The sequence below is a fragment of the Pelodiscus sinensis genome, chromosome 9 (assembly GCF_049634645.1).
Source record: "Pelodiscus sinensis isolate JC-2024 chromosome 9, ASM4963464v1, whole genome shotgun sequence".
Lineage (NCBI taxonomy): Eukaryota > Metazoa > Chordata > Testudines > Trionychidae > Pelodiscus > Pelodiscus sinensis.
The window spans coordinates 65,656,279-65,675,902 of record NC_134719.1 but is presented as its reverse complement, the minus strand read 5'-3'; the positions used below and the strand labels follow the sequence as shown (position 1 = coordinate 65,675,902).

General features: G+C 56.5%; 1 protein-coding gene across 8 annotated transcripts in view; it reads left to right on the top strand.

The window, feature by feature from the left end:
* Positions 1-413: 413 nt before the first annotated feature.
* Positions 414-19,624, top strand: part of LOC102462153 (P-selectin-like) — a 40,875-nt gene continuing 21,664 nt past the window's right edge. For 4 of the 8 annotated variants that reach the window (XM_075937099.1, XM_075937098.1, XM_075937101.1 and 1 more), the window contains exons 1-9: positions 415-569; positions 2,579-2,669; positions 7,136-7,525; positions 9,021-9,128; positions 11,464-11,637; positions 14,089-14,274; positions 15,981-16,166; positions 17,448-17,633; positions 19,340-19,525. In XM_075937099.1, coding sequence (XP_075793214.1) covers positions 438-569; positions 2,579-2,669; positions 7,136-7,525; positions 9,021-9,128; positions 11,464-11,637; positions 14,089-14,274; positions 15,981-16,166; positions 17,448-17,633; positions 19,340-19,525 — 1,639 coding nt within the window. In that variant the 5' untranslated portion in view covers positions 415-437. Of the gene's footprint in view, positions 570-2,578; positions 2,670-7,135; positions 7,526-9,020; positions 9,129-11,463; positions 11,638-14,088; positions 14,275-15,980; positions 16,167-17,447; positions 17,634-19,339; positions 19,526-19,624 lie in introns of all 8 variants that reach the window. The other 4 variants (XM_075937096.1, XM_075937100.1, XM_075937097.1 and 1 more) reach the window with 4 other exon arrangements.

The window sequence follows — 19,624 nt, the reverse complement described above, 5'->3', positions numbered from 1 at the left end:
TGCTGCTTAAGCCCCAGTGCAATCCACGGGGAAAACAAGGGCCAGCTGACGGACATGGTCCAATATGCATGCTCAGAGCCCACTAGTTGAAGCAGTCCTGCTGCCCGAGGGGAGGTGGGGGTGTCTGGTTGGCACACTCAGCTGGTCAATGGCCCCCCACATTCAATTCCCTCATTTGCTTGCTGGGGGGAGAGGAATGACACTGAGGCCTCTCAGCTCTCAGGAGAGGCTCCCTAGCCATGGGCTCAGGGACACTCTGAGGGAGGACCCCTCAGTTCCTCCCCCTGAAGGTGCTGTTCTCTGGGTCAGTATCAAATCACAGGAGCAGGGGCCGGGGCTCGGGATTCCCCACCTCCCAGGTCAATCGTGCCCCGCCAGCTCACAGACACGCTCCCTCTGGCCGAGCGACTTGGTGTGGGGGGAGGAAGAGGAAAGAAATGCAGCGAGACTCCGCACAAGCGAAAGGAAGTGCTGCAAGACAGCCGAGCAGAGGGACACTCAGCAGTCTCCAGTCCAGGCTTGAGCGAGAAGGGAGGAGAGTGGAGGCTGGCAGGTCGGCACCAGAGATGGTAGGTCTAGCACCTTCTTCTGCCCAGGGATGTGGTTGGCTTCAGCTGTGCAATATTTAGGAAGGAGTGAGGGAGGCAGAGGAGCGGCTCACAAGAAAGCTGCCAGCTCTGTCCCAGGCACCAGGAGTGTGGGTACCGGCATGGGGACAGGGCCAGAGACAGGGACTGCCAACAGCCCCCACAGCAGGGGGACAATGCCCTGACAGAGCCCCGCAGAGCTGCAAAGGCAACTCCAGGTGGTGAGGAGAGAGAAGCGCTCTCCTGTGCTCCCCTCTCCAGTATTAAGGGGCCAGCTTGAATCAGCAGAGCCCCCCACCTCACTGCCCAGCCTGAGCCGCTGGAGACAGCCCCCCCCCCACTGCCCATCCATGAATGGCCAGGGACAATCCCCCGACCTCCCTGCCCAACCCTAATTGGCCAGGGAGCCCCCCCTTCACTGCCCAGCCTGAGCTGCCAGGGAGAGCCCCCCTCTCCATTACTGCCCCCCAAACTTCCAGGGGGAGCCCCCCTCTGCCCAGATTTAAACTGCCAGGGGACCCCCTGAGCTGCCAGGGAGACCTCTCCCCACACTACCTAATCCCATGCTACCAAGGAGCCTCCCCCCCGCAGTATCAGGGACAGCTCTCTGCTCCACAGCTGGGATTCACCCCCTCACCTGGCTGAGAGGCTCTGCCCCAGCAAACCCCTGAATGACCGTGTGACGGGGCAGACTCCCCACCATGGCGCCTACAGCCGGCAGTCCTGGGAATTGGCTTGCTTGCCTCGGTGGACGGCTCCCTCTAGCTGGTGGCTCCCCGTGTTTCTCTTTGATCCCGGCACCCTCTTCAGGACCCCGCCTGCCGGCAGCGTCTGAGCCCCCCTTCCGGGGGTGTCTGAGCCCCCCATCCTGTTTGCACTCCAGGCTATGTCTACACTGACGGGCTCTTGCGCAAGAGGGGGCAGTGTAGACAGCTCCCTCTAGCACAAGAGCCTCTTCTGCCAAAATAGTGGCTCATTAGGTATGCAAATGAGGCTCAGCAATATTCCATGCTTAGCCTCATTTGCATATTTCTCGTGCAAGAAGCCGCGAGTGTAGACATAGCCCAGGAGTCCTTCTTTATACAGCCCCCAGCTGGGCCCTCATTGGCAAGAACTGCCTCAGCTGGGGCTGGGGTTTGCCCTTAAAGGGCCAGTGCAGGGCAAGCGCCCTGTCACAGGGCCATGCACATCATGGAGATCCCCACTTCGGATGCAGAGCTAGAGATGAAGAGCCACATGGGGAACCTTCCCTCCAGAGCTCTGACATCAATGACTTCCCTGAATGCTAGCCAAAGGCTGCGCCCTGTGTCCCCAATTCCAGCCAGGCTGTGAGCATCACTAGGAACAGCTAGCGGGGAAGCTGAGACCCAGGTGAGCCGAGTAATCAGGGCTGCTCGGAGCACCCCCTCCTTCCTGCCAGATCTCTGAGCAAGGCTGGTCTCGGCCCCAGGGCACTTCTGCTCTGTGTCCCAACCCCATGGCAGCGCATCTCCCAGGCCAGGTCTAGGAGTCAGCTCCGCAGACCTCACCCTACAGCCCCACACAGCTGTGGGGACATTCAGGCTGCTCCTCTAATGCGGGGAGCGGGGTTCAGCTTTCAACATTTCACAGTGGGCACCCCTTTTTCTAATCTAGTGTCACTTACTGCTGAACATTGCTCTGAGTGACTGAGAGGCTCACTGTATATCGAATTGATGGACCAACTGCCTCCATCCTCAAAGCTGATCTCATGAGACTGGCCAGCATCTCACACTCAGCCGCCTGCTCCAGGACCGTCAGGAACAACCAACCTGCTGCTTAACCGAGTTGCTTGCCTCAAGTCCCTGTTGTGCTGCCGTTCAGCACGGAGGCTTCAGCCCTGGCCCTTTGAGATTCCGCATTTTCTCTGCATTACAGATATGAGCTAGCGAAGCCAGTCTCTGTGTCAGCACCCAGACCTGCCTATCGTGCAGTACTGCAGGGTTTAATGGACATGCTTTTCTGACCCCCAGGCCATCACCACAGGACTCTCTTCCAGCCCCAGGGCTTGGAGACGTGGCTGGACTGTGACCAGACTCCTGAGCTTTGCTGCCGCTAGCTGGGGTAAGCCTTCCCGCAGCTCCTTGGTGGCCCGCCGCTGAGTGGGCCGGGAGAGAATCCCAGCTGTCTCCGTGGTACTGGTGTGGCCCCATCAGTCACAGCCACTCTGCCCAGGGACACTGCACTGAAGTAGTTTCATTTGGGCCAGAATTCCCACCCAGGGTGCTTACTTAGGGACCAAAATCCGAGCCCTCTTCAGGGCTGCTGGCCGGGGAGGGAGGAGTAACTGCCCCAGGGCCTGGTGATTCAAAAGGGCCCAGGGCTCCTAGGCACCACTGTTGCTACTCTTTGAATCACCAACAGAGCATCAAGTGGTGTGCCCCAGTCAGTGCTCAGGGCTAGCTGGGGGGCCGGCTTAGCTGCCCCAGCCCTGTCTCTTCTGCCTAAGGCCCCCCCACTTCCACAACCCCACCTTGCCCAGGGACCCAGAAAGTCTGTTCCTCCCCCTCCCCCGTCTCTCTGGGCTCCCATGAAAGCTCCCACTATCTACATGTTTTGTAGTGCTGCCAGACCATGAGCTGTTTTTAAAGTTTTTCCTGTTACAGACTAACTCAGCTCCCCTCTGAAGCTCTTTAATCCCTTCTCTTAGCTTCGGGACCCTCCTGTATCCCAGGCTGACGGAGCCAGGGTTCCACCCTAGTTACAATGGAGGGTTCACATGAGCCTGCTCGGCTTCCCCAGACATACAGGCCAGGGATCAATGACCTCCCCTGAGCAGGCATAGTCCAGACGAGCTCTACTCTGGGCCCGACGACTAAGGCTGTTAAGTAACGGTTGACTCTCGAATAGCCGATGGAATTTCCAGCGAGTACTCGACTAGTGATAGGCTCTTGTACATTTCAGAGGAGGAAGGAGAACCCCTCCTGCAGCCTGGGGCCAGCGTGTGCTTTCTTTGAAATGTACCCAGCCGGGGCACTTGTACGTTTCAAAATGGCCACGTCACTGACCCCGGGCTCCATGTTGGGCTGCCGATTTGAAATGCCACGTGGAGCCTGGGTTAGCTGGGGAGTCCCTAGCTGAATCTGGGCTCCATGCGCGGCAGTGCTGCACAGCTGACCCTGGGATCAGCTGTGCGGCGCTGCCACTTTGAATGCTGCCTCATCATTTCAAAGGGGCAGCCGCACAGCTGATCCCCAGCTCAGCTGTATGGCACTGTCCCTTTGAAATGCCAAGGCAGCCTGTCAAAGGGACAATACCGCCAGAGCCAGGGATCAGCTGTACAGGTCTGCGCCTTTTGAACATTGCCTTGGCGTTTCAAAGCAGCAGCGCCACACAGCTGGTCCCGGGCTCAGCTGTACGAAGCTGCCGCTTTTAAGTACCCCGTCTCCCCCTCCCTCCCAGCTGCCTCTCTCTCTGACAGAGGCAGCAAGTGGGGAGAGGGGAAGGAAATCGACTAGTTGACTGATAAGCCTCCCCACTGGCTGCAACACCGGTCACTTCTGCCAGCCACCCTGCTGGCCACCTGCCACTGCTCCTACTGGCTACCTGCCGGTTGCTCCTGCCAGCCACCCTGCCGGTCACAATGGGTATGGCTCCAGGCCAAACCAGTGACTTCAGCTCTTAGTGATTTCAACTCTTAGCCATCATGTAGTCTGGCCAAAAGAATCCAGCTTTCACTGGAATAACAGAGAGACTCCTTGGCTATGTCTACACTGGCGGGTTCTTGCACAAGAACACATCCACACGGCCATGTGCTTTTGTGCAAGAGCATCCATGGCAGTGTGGATGCTCTCTTGTGCAAGGAAGCTCTGATGGCCATTTTAGCCATAGGGTTTTCTTGCACAAGAAACCCCTGCCGCATGTCCACACTACTCTCTTGCACAAGAGCTCCTGCGCAAGAGGGCTTACACTTGTTAGAAAAGAGCGTAGCTCTTGCGCAAGAAGCCCTCTCTTCCCACGCCGGACTGTAAATCTTCTTGTGCAAGAGCAGGCGGGCAGCATGGACGCTCCGCAGAACAATAGCCATTCTTGGCAAGAACCTGCCAGTGTAGGCATAGCCATGGAGTCTGCTTTGGGTCTATCCTTAGAACAGCAGGGCAGGAAAGGAGACAGGCTGAACCAGTCTTACAGCACACACCTGGCAGGCATGAAGCAGGCTGGCTCAAGCCCCTTCCCCCAACTTAGTCCACGCAACTCTGGAAGGGGGAGGCTTGTTCATCTGAGACCCCTTATAATGATGGTGTCTCTCCTGCAAGCACTGGTGTCATATTTTACAGTTCCCACATGTAGGGGTAGCATGGTTTGTGAGCACACAACAGCCAAATACATCGCATTCCATTCTAACAACCGATCCTCCATCAGCCCTGGCTGAATTGGATTTACATAACCACACCCCGGATTCCTTCCCCATCCCAGCATGAGCTGTATTTACATAGCAACAGTTAATTATCTTGCAGGGCTAAACAACTTCAGCTGGCTGCATTGCAAGCAGTCCTTCAGTCCCTGCTTACAGGAGCAATGTACCCAGCAGATTACTTGGTGGGCTCCCTTTGATAGCACTGGAGTCCTAGAGCCTTGAACTCACAGTGGGAGCCCCGGGCAGGGCACACCAGGCTGTGCCAAAAGGCTGGCTGGTGGAGGCAGCCTTCGCCTCGAGTCCATGCTCCTTTCAGGGGCTCAGAGCCAGGACCCCCACTGGGAACATTTTTAAAACACTTTCACCCCTGACAGGATGCCAACCTGCTCCCGCTATTGGTTCTGCCAGGAGCTCACGAGCCAGAGGTCTGTGCACTGGGTCTCAGGGTCCTCAGCTATTGATCCATGTCAAGTGCCACAATGATGTCACATGATGGATCCTCTGGTTTGTGGGTTTGTTGGCGTTTTTAGTTTGCTTTTTAAAACCCCTGAGGAAATCACACACCCACACAGGAAGAGAAAGCTGCTTCAAAGGAACATTATTCATGCCACCATGTCAAGCTCTCGCACAACAGGAAATGCCAGAACTCATGCCTTGCTGAGTGCAGTGATGGACCTAGGCTAGGGGATGAATCCAGACTGTACAGTGACAAAAGCAGGGTTCTCTAGGAGCCCTCCATGCAGGAGCAGGAAGGGAAAGGCTGGTGACTGCCGCCGTGAAGAACTGGATTCTCTTCCTGCCTCTGCCCCTGAAGTTCCCATATGAGGCAAGGCAAATCATTCAAACCAAACTTTGCCCCCGTGGCCAGTGACTGTGTGCTCCTCCCTTCTGGGTGCTCAAGCTGAGACTTGGGAGCTCATTTGCACAAGTGCAGAGCACTCACAGCTGAACTAGGGCGAGTGGGAACAGTGCTGTGAACACAGAAAGCGCTTTGCAATGCTACGTGCTCCAGCACTCCCGGGCCTAGGTGTCTCCGATGTACAGCCCTGCACAGATCAGAAATGAATATTCACGGATGCAGCTCTCTGTGGATATAACACAGATCTCCATGGATTCGCAAGGTTCTAGCAGAGGCAGCCCGTGAGCCTAGGGCGCCACTGGCCCAGGCAGCCAGTGATGACGTCACAGCCATTGACAGCCGTGCAGGCAGGGGCACCGACTGCGCCGCCCCGCCTAGGGTGCCAGCTGCTGCAGCCGGCCTCGGGCCGCTCCTGGTGATGAGTGAGACCAGCAAGGTCATGGCCAATGGCTGGGCCTGGGACCACAGCGGCAAAAGCAGCAGCATGTGGGGTTGCCATTTGCAGGAGCCAGCACCCAGCCCAGGGAAGCTCCTTCAGTAAGCTGTGCCCTCCTGCAACCCTGCCCACTGGGGCGGGCAGGCACCAGACTCACTGGTAACTGTCCCCAGGCACACTAGCGTGTGTAGGCAGCATCTCCTGTCTGGGAGCATGTGAGCCCGTCCAGTTGTCACTGTAGTCCTGCAAGTCTGCAGAGAGATTATTTATATCCACGGATCTAAACTGTGTATCACAGAGAGGTCTACTCAAATGGGATCCCCACCATTACTGTCAGCCTTAATCGCGCTGGTCCAGCACCTCAAATTAATGGCAGTTTGAGCACCCAGTGCCTCGATGCCTCTATCCCCACCTGTGAAGTGGGGATATCCCCACCATCTCATCTCCTAAGGGCATTGTGAATACAAACTCAATCATGTTTGGGAAGCACTCAGCTGCTGTAGAGGCGAGTTCGATAGCAAAGCCTTTGGGGAAATGAATCTATCTGCAGAGCAGGGTTTGTACAGCAGGGCTGGGGTGGGGGAGAGGTGCGGTCACACATCGACCAGTGGGGAGTACACAGAACTACTGAGTAGCTGCTCATTCAGTCAGCACCTAAGTGAGACCGGGGACCTGTGGGCAAGTTACAGGTTACCGTGCCGCGAAGACGATGGCATGGCACAAGAGGGCTGAACTCGGTTACATGGCAACCTTAACTGTGGCATTTCCCAACATACAGTGCTCGACATTGCAACTTCCGAATGCTTTTCTCATGCCGATCTGTCACAGTCTGTCACAGGTCATAACCCCAGGTTGCCTCTTTCTACCCTTTGCCACAGTGCTCGTGACTCAGGTGGAGGTGGGAGCCTGGACCTACCATTATGGTGACAAACAGGATTACTCATGGGAGCTGGCCAGAAACTTTTGCAGGACATTCTACACCGATCTCGTAGCAATCCAGAACCAGAAGGAAATTGCTCATCTCAACAGTTCCTTGCCCCGCCATATCACATACTACTGGATTGGGATACGAAAGATAAACAAGGTCTGGACCTGGGTGGGTACCAGCAAGGCCCTGACAAAGGAAGCGGTGAACTGGGCTGCTGGGGAACCCAACAACAGAGGAAGGAACCAAGACTGTGTGGAGATTTACATCAAGAGGGAACGTGAGGCTGGAAAATGGAACGATGAGCCCTGCCAAAAGAAAAAGAGGGCGCTGTGTTACCAAGGTAACTACCCCGGCCCTGTGTGTCTGTCTAGTACTCCCTTGGTCACGTTGCTGAGTTGACAGCTCTGGAGAATTAAACCCTCAGGCTACGTCTACACTGGCATGATTTTCCGTTTAAAGCATTTCCGGAAAAGCGCGTCTAGATTGGCAGGACGCTTTTCCGGAAAAGCACTTTTTGTGGAAAAGCGTCCGTGGCCCATCTAGACGCGCTTTTCCGCAAAAAAGCCCCAATCGCCATTTTCGCCATCGGGGCTTTTTTGTGGAAAACAGTCCTGTGCTGTCTACACTGGCCCTTTTGCGCAAAAGTCTTTCAGAAAAAGACTTTTGCTCGAACGGGAGCAGCATAGTATTTCCGGAAAAGCACTGACAATCTTACATGAGATCGTCAGTGCTTTTCCAGAAATTCAAGCAGCCAGTGTAGACAGCTGGCAAGTTTTTCCGGAAAAGCGGCCGATTTTGTGGAAAAACTTGCCAGTCTAGACACAGCCTCATTGTGCATAGAAGAGTGTCAGTGGGCTGGCCGCCTCCCATGATTTCAGACAGCATGTAGCCCAAGCCTAACCCTTGAGGGCTGTGTCCTTGCCTGGCTGGAGTCTTTCCTTATGCCCTGGATTCTGTTCTCCTTGGCTCTCAGCCTTCTTCAGGCCTGACTCTGGATTCCTTCCAAGTAAACCAGCTTCCTACAGAAGCCTCTTGCTGATTACAGCAATTGGCCTGTCTCTCCCTGAGCATCCCCTTCTCTCCAGCTTCCTGCCACTCATCCAGGGAGTCAGCTGACCCCTGCTCAGCTGTGTCTACCTCTTCACTAGGGCTGGCCCAGGCCACTAACCCTTAAAGGGCCGGACACCCTACTACAAGGCTACGTCTACACTGCAGGTTTTTTGTGCAAGAATGGTTGTTCTTGCGCAAAAACGTGCTGAGCATCTACACTGCATGCGCGTTCTTGCGCAAGTACATTTACAGTACAGCGCCGGAAAACAGGGCTTCTTCCGGAAGAGATAATCCTCTCCCCAGGAGGAATAAGCCCTCTTGCACAAGAGCTCTTCCACAAGACGGCAGTGTAGACAGGCAACAGGAATTTCTTGCGCAAGAAACCCCTATGGCTAAAATGGCCGTCAGAGCTTTCTTGCGCAAGAGAGCATCCACACAATGGCTCCAGGGCAGCCTACCCACCCAGGCAGTGCCTGTGGGTCCAAGAGCTATGTGATAATGCGTGCAAAGCAGCTGCTGCCCCACGCTGCTGGCAAGGGGCCAATGCCCCCTAGCTGGGAAAGCTTGGCTGCACTAAGTATTATCTAGGCCCCAAATGCCCAGCAAGAGCCTGAGACAAGGCTATTTGCAGGGAGGGGTTTTCCCATGACTTTAACAGACTCTGAAAGAATCCTGCAAGGAAGAAATCCAGCAGCGCTGGAGTGCAGGATCCAGGCAGGAGGGTGGGTTGTGATCTGTGTCTATGGAGCTGTGAGCGCATCCTAACCTCCACCATATCTCTGCAGCGTCTTGCCAGCATTCCTCCTGCAGCCAGCGTGGGGAGTGTGTGGAGACCATCGGGAACTACACCTGTGACTGCTACCCTGGTTTCTACGGGTCTGAGTGTGAACACGGTGAGGGCCAGCGGCAGGGCCTGCTGCAGTCACTGCATGTACTTTGTGAAGGGTCCCCCTCCGGGGCAAGGCCTGCGCACCCCTCAATACTGCTCCTCGTCACCGGGGAGAGCATGAGCACAGCCAGAGGAGCGGCCTTTGCTGTTACTCCTTGGCTAAGCAGGAAGAGGGGGAGTTGCCTCCCCAGCCCCGACCCCTCTGTTGCTATCACCCACTGCCTGCCCCAGCTCAGTCTAGCCCCGATTTCCTCCCTGAGGGGTTGGCCTACACCCCCATGCTGCACAGTCTGTCTTAGGCAGGGGTGGGCAATAACTTTGGATGGGGGCCACTTCAAGAACTGAGTGAGTGGTCAAGGGCCACACTCTTCCATGATACGAATGGAGGAGACGCAGGGTCTGGGATAGAGGCTGGGTGCAGAAAGGGATTGGTGCGCAGGACTGGGTGTGGAAAGGGAGGGAGTTGTGACCTGGGGTAGGGACTGGGAGGGGACATGGGTGCAGGAAGGGGGCACAGGGTTTGGGTTATCTGAGGAGGGGGTGCAGAGGTTTTGGGCTGTGAGATTGGGGTGCAGGGTCTGGGATGGAGGCGCGTTGCAGAAAGGGATTGGTGCGCAGGACTGGGTGTGGAAATGGGAGGGAGTTGTGACCTGGGGTAGGGACTGGGAGGGGACATGGGTGCAGGAAGGGGGCACAGGGTTTGGGTTATCTGAGGAGGGGGTGCAGAGGTTTTGGGTTGTGAGATTGGGGTGCAGGGTCTGGGAAGGGATGTGTACAGGAGGGGGGCAGGGGGCTTGGGCTATGTGGGGTGAGGAGCCAGAGGCAGGCTCTGGCCAGACTTACCTGCTTGACTCCCTTCCTGCCTAGCCTGCACTCTCTATAGGGGTCATGTGGCCTGTGAATAGCTATGAACCTGAGGTATGGGGGGGGGGGTCCAAGCAGCCTGTTGACAACAGGAAGCTCCCATTGGCTGGAAACTGGCCAGTGGGATCGTGCTGGAGGCAGGGGGCAGCATATGAAGCAGGGGTGGGCAATAATTTTGCTGGGGGGCCACTCCAAGATTCTGGGAAGTAGTCAAGGGCCTCACTTTTCTGTGCAGGAGGTGGCATGGGGTTAAGGACTGGGGTGCAGGAGAGGGAGTTTGAAGGAGGGGGCTGTGACCTGGATCGGGGCTGGGGTGCAGAGCCAGGGAGGGAGTATGGGTGCAGGAGAGGATCTGGCTTGGGGTAGGGGGGAATACAGAGTCTGGGAGGGGGTTTGGGTTGAGGACGGGTTGTGACCTGGGTCAGGGGATTGGTGTATAGGGTCCTGGGGGAAGTGTGGGTGTAGGAGAGGATTCTGGCCAGAGAGGAGTGTCCTAGGGGGTACAGGCTTTGGGAGGGAGTTATGACTTGGGGCAAAGGGGTGCAGAGGGCTTAGATGTTGACCAGGGAAGGTGCCAGAGGCAGGTTCTAGTGGGAGGCACTTACCTGTCTTGTGGGCAGCAGGCTGGACCTCCTGCTCCTGCTGCCCCAGGCCCAGCCTGCGTAACAATAAAAGGCTGCTGCCTCCACCTGGCTCTCACCTTCAGGTGGGGGAGAGGCTTTTGCTGCCTCCAGGCCAATCTCTCAGCTTCTATTGGCTGGTTGCTGGGGTCAGTTCCTATTGCCTGGCTGGTCTAGACAATAGGAGCTGAGGGCTGGGCTGGGCTGGGGAGATCACAGGGAACCCTCCCCTCTCTCTGGAGCAGAGAGGCAGGTGGAGCAGCCCTGAATTTAAACCAGGGGCTGCTACGTGCCTAAGGATCGCAGTGGGGGAGGGTCTGTGGGCTGGATCCTGTGGCTTGGTGGGCCAGATTCGGCCCAGCAGTATTCTGCCTTCCCCTGGCATGAAGCCTCTTCCCCCACCCCCAGGCTTGCAGCTGTTCAAGCAGGGCCTGGCAGTCCTGCCTTTCTCAGCAGGGAAGCCTGCTCCCTAGGGCAGCCATGGGCCAGATTTAGTCCTGCTCTGGTCTTAGGGCTGAGCCATGGCCCAGGCCTAAATGGGAGGCTGAGCCTCTTGGTAGGCGAGCAGCAAGCCCAGAGTCTCTCCGCTGTGGTGTGGGGACTTGTACCTGACTGCTCAGCTCACTGCTACCTGCAGGCGTGTCAGGGCTTGTTTACAGCACGTTTCCACTGCAGCTGAGTGAGAGCCCAGTCGTGGACTACGGGTCTGGAGCCAGCATGTTACGGATAGCACTGTGCTGGACTTTGCAGCTGCTGGCTGGCTGGCTGGGCTGTGCTCCACAGAGCCTGAGATCTGGCGCCCACCCTGTGCCCCATCACCACCCTTCTAGCTGCTGATGCTGTATGTCCTTGTAGTTGTGACCTGCAAGAGCCTTGGCCCGGGGCCTGCCTGCAGCCACCCACTGGGGGAATTTAGCTACAACTCCACATGCACCTTCCAGTGCCCGGAGGGGTTCGAACTGCGAGGGCTGGACACACTGCAGTGCTTGGCATCGGGGAACTGGACAGCAGTGCCTCCAGAGTGTGCAGGTGGGTGCCAGCAGTTACTTTTGTCCCCTCTCCACTGATTAGACAGTGGGATTCTCAGGGCCTACGTGGGGAACAGCCAGACTGGGAGTTGGGTAGCGGGTCCTTTTGTACAGCTCCAGCCTCAGGATGTAATGTCTTTGGCTTCACATGGGGCGTTCACAGCCAGTGATGGGTCATGAGCTCTTGCTAATCTTTCGATCCTTCTGGGGTTTATGCCACACTCATCTCCGTGTTATCTGCTTTACATGCACAAGCAGAGGTGAAGGTACGTGGGTGTGACCTGGTGTGCAGCTCTGGCAAGCTATGGGAGCGATTTAAAGAGGTGGCAGGGACCCAGGCTGCAATAGGACAGTACCTGTTGTAAGAAATGTTAAGTTACTTTCACCGCTGTATGCAAGTATCGTCTATGGCTGGTCCCCCATCCTGTTACATGGTTGATTGTTAACAGAGCTCCAGGTGAATGTACGTGGTTTGATGTATTGAGCTTGGGAAGCTCCACAGCAATCACTGGGACCACCCAAATCAGCTGGCTGGCTGAGGTCCCGCCCCCCCCCCCCCCACACACACACGCACGCACGCCTGTCATATTTCAGCAGTGTGTCCAAGGAGTCCCATACAGACATTGTAGGCTAGGGTGCATGGACTGGCCATTTCAGTGGAATCTCACACTGATGATGTGGAGGAGAAATCCACCCTTTGTGACATAGCATGTTTGGCAGACTCAGTGTAGGAAATTCTGCTTTGACAACTAGTCTAGCTGCTAGTTATTAGCTGCTTTCCCAAGTTTCTTGCTTTATTTGTTTACTTGCATAGCTGGCTCTATGCTCCACTTTGCCTTCCCAGCTGGGAAGTGGATCCCTGCTTCTGGGACGAATGGTTGCTAACTGCATGGAAAAAGAGGTCTGTGCATCTGCTGCATAGTGAATGGCAGGGGACTGAGTGCCCCGGTGCACTCAGAGCTCTGCAATAGGTGTTTCTGTAACACTGATACAGGCTGGGTGTCTCTTGTCTGCCTTCTGCTTGCAGGGAGCCCGGGAGATGCTCACAGCCCCATGACATGACTCTCTCCAGCTGCAGCCTCACTGGCCATTAATGATAGCTGGCCTGGGGAAATGGAAAGGAGAATCATCCTTGTTGCTTTTCGCCCGAAACTTTTCTAATGTTGCAGTTGTAATTTTGCATACCCAGAACTGGACACAGGCTTCCTGTAGTGGTCTCACCTGCATTGTCCTAAGAGGCACACATTCCACCTTTACGTGCCCTGTATCTACACCGATCCATTCTGGCAGGACACTCTGGGCCAGGGGCTGCTGAGGCCCAGAAAAATCAGTTGGGGGCTGTAAAACAACTCCCCAAGCCCTCTCTGACGTGACCCCCGACTGAGAAGAAGAAAGATGCTCCCCACATTCTCCACACACCCCAGAGCCTGGTAGATTTTGGGTGCTCCAGCACCGCGATGGGGCAGTGGGGGGACTGGAACACCAGCGCGGGCTCCCAATGTTGAGAGGGAGCCCTGAGCCTCGGGCTGGATCCAGGCAAGCCGGAGTCACATCAGACCCCTGGGCCTTAGATCCCCCACCCTGCTCTAGGCAATGGGGCGGGTCAGAAGAAAGCACCAAGATGTTTTTGTGGGAGCCTGCTAACCAGAGCAGAGGCTCGCAGCAGTGGTTAGAGCAGAGGATCTGAGGGTGGAAACACGATAAAAAACCAAGATCAGATAAGTAGGGAGGCACAGGGTTGTGCAAAACCAGATGTGTTTAGGGCGTAACCTGCTAACCCTACCTCACAGCCTCAGCTAGCCTTATGCATAACAGCATGGCAAATCTCTGACAGCTGGAACTACAAGAATTGATTTGCAGGGTTGGGTGTGAGGCTATTGCAGAAATACTAGCATGTGCCACACAAAACCAGTCCAACTTGGACTCGGAACTGACCAAGGGGTGACTACTAGGGATGTAAAAGTGCAGTTAAAATAGAACTGTATAATTGCTTAATATCATAGCGGTTACACGTGCCGGGGGCTTTGCTGACTCCCCAGGAGTTACTGCTATTCTGGACATGGGTATCTCCCAATCCCAGCTCTGCTAACACACCACAACCCCATTCATCTCCCAGGAGTCAAGCCGAATGGCCACACATTGTTCTGCAGCAACCATTGCTGTCCAAGGCTCGAGCCTTGACACTGACTCACCTGTGCACCTTAATCCTGATTTACAGCAGCCACTGGTATTTCTGTCCCAGCTCCCGCACACAAACTGCTCTCGTGCAGTCGGCTCAACTGTCACCTCCTTTTTGCCCCCCACTATCCTGGCCCCTGGCTCTGCCACGTCCACAGGAGTGGGGGGGCAGGCTGCTATGAATGCTGAGAGCTGGCTTCAGAGGGCCCCACCAAGAGCGGAGTGAGGGCCTTACATTGACTGTCCACTTTGCTCATATTCTCACTGTCTGCAGCTGTCACGTGCCCAGCGCTGGCCGCCCCGGGCAGAGGCTGGTTAAACTGCACTCACTGGCACGGAGACTTCGCGTATAGCTCCACCTGCGCCTTCTCCTGCGAGACGGGCTTTGTGCGGCGTGGAGCGGAGACGCTGGAGTGCACGGCCCTGGGACAGTGGACAGGGCCAGCCCCGCGCTGTGAAGGTACCTGGGGGTGTCCAGAGAATACAGGGTGGAGCTGGTATGATGCCTGTTGCCCTGTGCAGAGGAGCCCATTGTGTATGATGTCTAGGGTGCCAGGGGACTGGATCCTTCCACTTGGGCAGACGTGCAATGGAAAGTTTCACAGAGAGAAAGGGACCTTGGTCCCCCCGTCCAGCCTTTTACACCAGTGCCAAGTGAATGCCCCCAACTCCTGGCACTGCTGTCCCCTAGCTCCTCTTCCTGTCACCATCCTCCAGAGCCACCCCACCAACAGGGCGATTCAGGAACCACCAGTCCATGTCTCTGGCACTCCCCTCGGACAGCTGGCTCCTCTGGCTCCACACCTCCACCATGGCTCGTCATGGCACCTCATCCCCCTGAAGTGCTCCTATCTCAGCACCTCTTCCCCGACAGCCACTCCTGAGGCCTGAGCCCCACCCAGCAGTGTGGGGCTGGAAGGGGCTTCGAGAGGCTTCCAGTCCAGCCCCCTACACTAACGGGACCAAGCAAACTGAAACCGCCCAACAGGTGTTTGTCCAACCTGTTCTTATCAACTGCCAGGGCTGGGGTTCCACAGCCTGCCTAGGCCCTGGCTTTCAGAGCGTAGCTGTCCTTATTGGTAGAAATGTTTTCCTAATGTCTAACATAAATTGCTCCTGCTGGCAATTAAGCCCATTACTTCTTAGCCTACCTTCGGTCACATGGAGAATCACTGTTGTCTTTATAACAGCCCATAACACAACTGATGATTGTTATCAGACCCCTGGACTCGTCGCAGGACTGAATATGGCTGTTTGTAACCGTTTCTCAGAGGCCAGGTTTCCTAAGCCTTTGATTATTTGTGTTGCTCTTCTATGGACTCTCCAGTTTGTCCACATCTTTCTTAAAACGTGGCACCCATAACTGGACACGGTATCCAGCTGAGCTTCCCCAATGCTGAGTAGAGTGGGATAGCTACCTCCCCTGCACCTGCCAGACAGCACACCTCGTAGTACACCCCAGAATGACATTACCCTTCCTGAAGCTCCATCACACAGTGGATTGCAAATGGAATACGAGCCAACAAAAAGCCCTTTTCAGCAGTGATTCCAACTGGTCGATTATTCCCCAGCTTGTATTTGCCACTGGAATTTTCCTTCCTGAGGGAAGAACTTTGCTCTTGTCTTTCCTGAATTTCATCTTGTGGATTGCAGACCACTTCTCCAAACTGACATGGTCATTCTAATCTGTAATTATGTCCTCCCGAGGGCTTGCACCCCCTTCCAGCCTGGGGTCCGTTCCAAATTTTAAAAGCTTCCTGTCCACTTTACTCTCCAGGTCATGAACAAAATACTGAATAGTACTGGACCAAGGCCTGACTCCAGCTGCACCACACTAGATATGCCCTCCTACTGTGATCCAAGCCATTGTAACTACTCTCTCAGTATGGTTTTTTTTTCAAGAAGTTGCCCACACACCTGATAGATATTCAATCTAGACTACAATTCCGTAGTTTGCTTATGGGAGTGTAATATAGAGTATAATGCCTCTGGCATCACATCCCCAGCATCCTCTGGCCCCAGAACCTGACCTCATGCACCCACAATCCCATGGCACTTCACCCACCCCCAATAACTAACTCCCTTGGCACTGCACCCTGCTGTCCCAAAGGATCACTCCCTGCCAACTCCACATTTTCCGTATACAGTTCTGCTTTTCCCTTCCAGCTGTCACGTGCCCAGCGCTGGCCGCCCCGGGCAGAGGCTGGTTAAACTGCACTCACTGGCATGGAGACTTCGCGTATAACTCCACCTGCACCTTCTCCTGCGAGACGGGCTTTGTGCGGCGTGGAGCGGAGACGCTGGAGTGCACGGCCCTGGGACAGTGGACAGAGCCAGCCCCACGCTGTGCAGGTAGAGTACAGGCTGCCCTGCGGGCAGCGCTGGCTCAAGCCATTCCTGCGCCCCGGGCAGCGGGCGTGCGGCGCATGCGCGGCTCCTCCCTAGGCACATGGCGCATGCGTGGCCCCCACCACCTGAGTGCACAGCGCCCCTTTCAGTTGTAATCAGGCGCCGCGTGGCCCCCTCACCTGGGCTGTAAGGGGCGCTGTGCACCTGGGGGCGGGGGCCACACGGCGCCTGAGTGTAGCTGTAAGGGGCGCCGTGCACCTGGGGGCGGGGGCCACACGGCGCCTGATTGTAGTTGTAAGGGGCGCTGTGCACCTGGTGGCGGGGGTCACACGGCGCCTGAGTGTAGCTGTAAGGGGCGCCGTGCACCTGGGGGCGGGGGCCACACGGCGCCTGAGTGTAGTTGTAAGGGGCGCCGTGCACCTGGGGGCGGGGGCCACACGGCGCCTGATTGTAGTTGTAAGGGGCGCCGTGCACCTGGGGGCGGGGGTCACACGGCGCCTGATTGTAGCTGTAAGGGGCGCCGTGCACCTGGGGGCGGGGGCCACACGGCGCCTGATTGTAGCTGTAAGGGGCGCCGTGCACCTGGGGGCGGGGGTCACACGGCGCCTGATTGTAGCTGTAAGGGGCGCCGTGCACCTGGGGGCGGGGGCCACACGGCGCCTGATTGTAGCTGTAAGGGGCGCCGTGCACCTGGGGGCGGGGGCCACACGGCGCCTGATTGTAGCTGTAAGGGGCGCCGTGCACCTGGGGGCGGGGGCCACACGGCGCCTGATTGTAGCTGTAAGGGGCGCCGTGCACCTGGGGGCGGGGGCCACACGGCGCCTGATTGTAGCTGTAAGGGGCGCCGTGCACCTGGGGGCGGGGGTCACACGGCGCCTGATTGTAGCTGTAAGGGGCGCCGTGCACCTGGGGGCGGAGGCCGTGCGGTGCCCCTTACAGCTGCAATCAGGCACCCCCCCATAGGTTGGCGCCCCGGGCAGCTGTCCGGCTAGCCCCCCCTTAATCCGGCCCTGCCTGCAGGACTGGCTTGGGGAAGCTGCTTCTGCTCATCCAATGGGAAGTTCTGGGACAAATTACACCGGGTTGGCCTTAGGAGGCCTAAACGCACAGAACTGACAAGCAGATCAAGGAAATGATAAACCCCCGTGTTCAGAGCCCCCGTGAACACCTCCAGGAAACTCTGCAGCCACCCCGCTAAAGTAAGCGAAGGCCGGGGGATTCCCAGTGCTCTGGGCTGTTCAGCTCTCGTGAAGCAGTCAGTACAGTTCTGCTTTGCTCTTCCAGCTGTCATGTGCCCAGCGCTGACCACCCCGGAGAGAGGCTGGTTAAACTGCACTCACTGGCATGGAGACTTCGCGTATAACTCCACCTGCGCCTTCTCCTGCGAGACGGGCTTTGTGCGGCGTGGAGCGGAGACGCTGGAGTGCACGGCCCTGGGGCAGTGGACAGGGCCAGCCCCGCGCTGTGCAGGTAGAGACCCAGCATTAATTGTGGTTGTTCAGAGCAGGTGTTCTCAACCTCTTTCCTTCTGAGAGCCCCTGCCCCAATATGGAACAACAGCTCCATGGTCCGCTTGTGCTTTTCTTTAGGCATTAGAGAGGGGCAAACAGGGCAACTGCCTAGGGCCCCAGACCACGGGGTTCCCACAAAGCTGCATTACTCAGGCTTCAGCTTCAGCCCCCACATGGTGTGGCTCAGGGCCATGGGCTTTAGCTCTCTGCCCTGTGTCTGAGCAAGCCTAATTCTCGCCCTGCTTGATGCCCCCCAAACCTGCTCAAGGCCTCCCAGGGGCTCCAGACTCCTCGTGGAACTAAGGAGCTAGTTCGAATTAGCGTTTAACTGCCACGTCTAGCTGCGGGCAGTTAGTTCTGACTAAGGGGGATTTAAAAATGGCGGCGCCCGGGAACATGCAAATGAAGCCTGGGATATTTAAATCCCGGGCTTCATTTGCAACTCCGGTTGCCCTCATTTACCTACCTAGCTCGAACTAACGAGCTAGTATAGACATACCCAGGGGCTGTGTCTACATTGGCACCCTTTCCGGAAAAGGGATGCTAATGTAGACTTTGGAATAGGCAAATCCGCGGGGGATTTAAATATCCCCCGCGGCATTTTCATTAACATGGCTGCCGCTTTTTTCCGGCTTGGAGATAAGCCGGAGAAAAGCGCCAGTCTAGATGTGATTCTCCGGAAAATAAAGCCTTTTCCGGAGGATCTCTTATTGCTCTATCCCCCACCACACTGCCCCCTCGCACTGCAACTTCCTGGCTGTCCATCTTCTGCCATCTCCTCTCTTCCCCCATCACCTCACTCCTGGGCACAACCATTCACCTGCCTCCTGGCACCCCATTGGACTGGCACTGCACTGGTCCATGCCCCTGGTACCCCACCCATTGGTACCATCCTATTCCACTCCTGCCCTTCTGGGACCTCACCCCCAAGCACCTTCCTCTCAGCTCACACTGGCACCCCACCCCTGCGTGGCACTAATCACCCAGCACTTCAGTCTGCATAGCATTTCATCCACCACCACTCAGCACCTGTGGCAAATCACCGCAGGATCCCAAACCCCAAATATTTCCCAATCCAACACACACAACCCCTGCACCTGTGACACTTCCTGGGGAACCCAGGACTGTGAGGCATCTTGCATCAACTTGCCCTGAGTGTGAGGACCCTTTTCATAGAATCCTGGAACCCAGGGTTAGAAGGGACTGCATGAGTCAGTTAGGTTAACCCCCTTCCCCCCTCCCCCCCCACCCTCACGATGCAGGATCCCTGTAAAAATCCCATGAATCCCCTTCATCAGTTGACAGCCAGAGCTCCTGGGGTCACAGCAGCCCAACACCCAGCACCTACCACCATAACCCACTCAGCCCTGGCATTCCCTCACACATGAGCCCCCTCCCTTGGCATTACCAGCTCCCAGCACCTTGTCCCATAGAGTTACTCTTTGGTCTTCCAATTGCATGACCCAAGCAGGGCCAATTTAAACGGCTCTGACATATGTGGAGATTTCTTGCAGGCTGAGTTGGCTTTCGAATGTCTGAACACACAGAACTGAAAAGCAAATCAAGGAAATGTAAAACTCAGGATTTAGAGCCCCCATGAACACTCAGAGGAAACTCCCTGCAACTTTATTGTGCAGTCAGTACAGTTCTGCTTTGCTTTTCCAGCTGTCACGTGCCCAGCGCTGGCCGCCCCTGGCAGAGGCTGGTTAAACTGCACTCACTGGCATGGAGACTTCGCGTATAGCTCCACCTGCGCCTTCTCCTGCGAGACAGGCTTTGTGCGGCGTGGAGCGGAGATGCTGGAGTGCACGGCCCTGGGACAGTGGACAGGGCCAGCCCCGCGCTGTGAAGGTACAGTACAGGCTGCCCTGCAGGACTGGCTTGGGGAAGCTGCTTCTGCTCATCCAATGGGAAATTCTGGGACAAATTACACCGAGTTGGCCTTAGGAG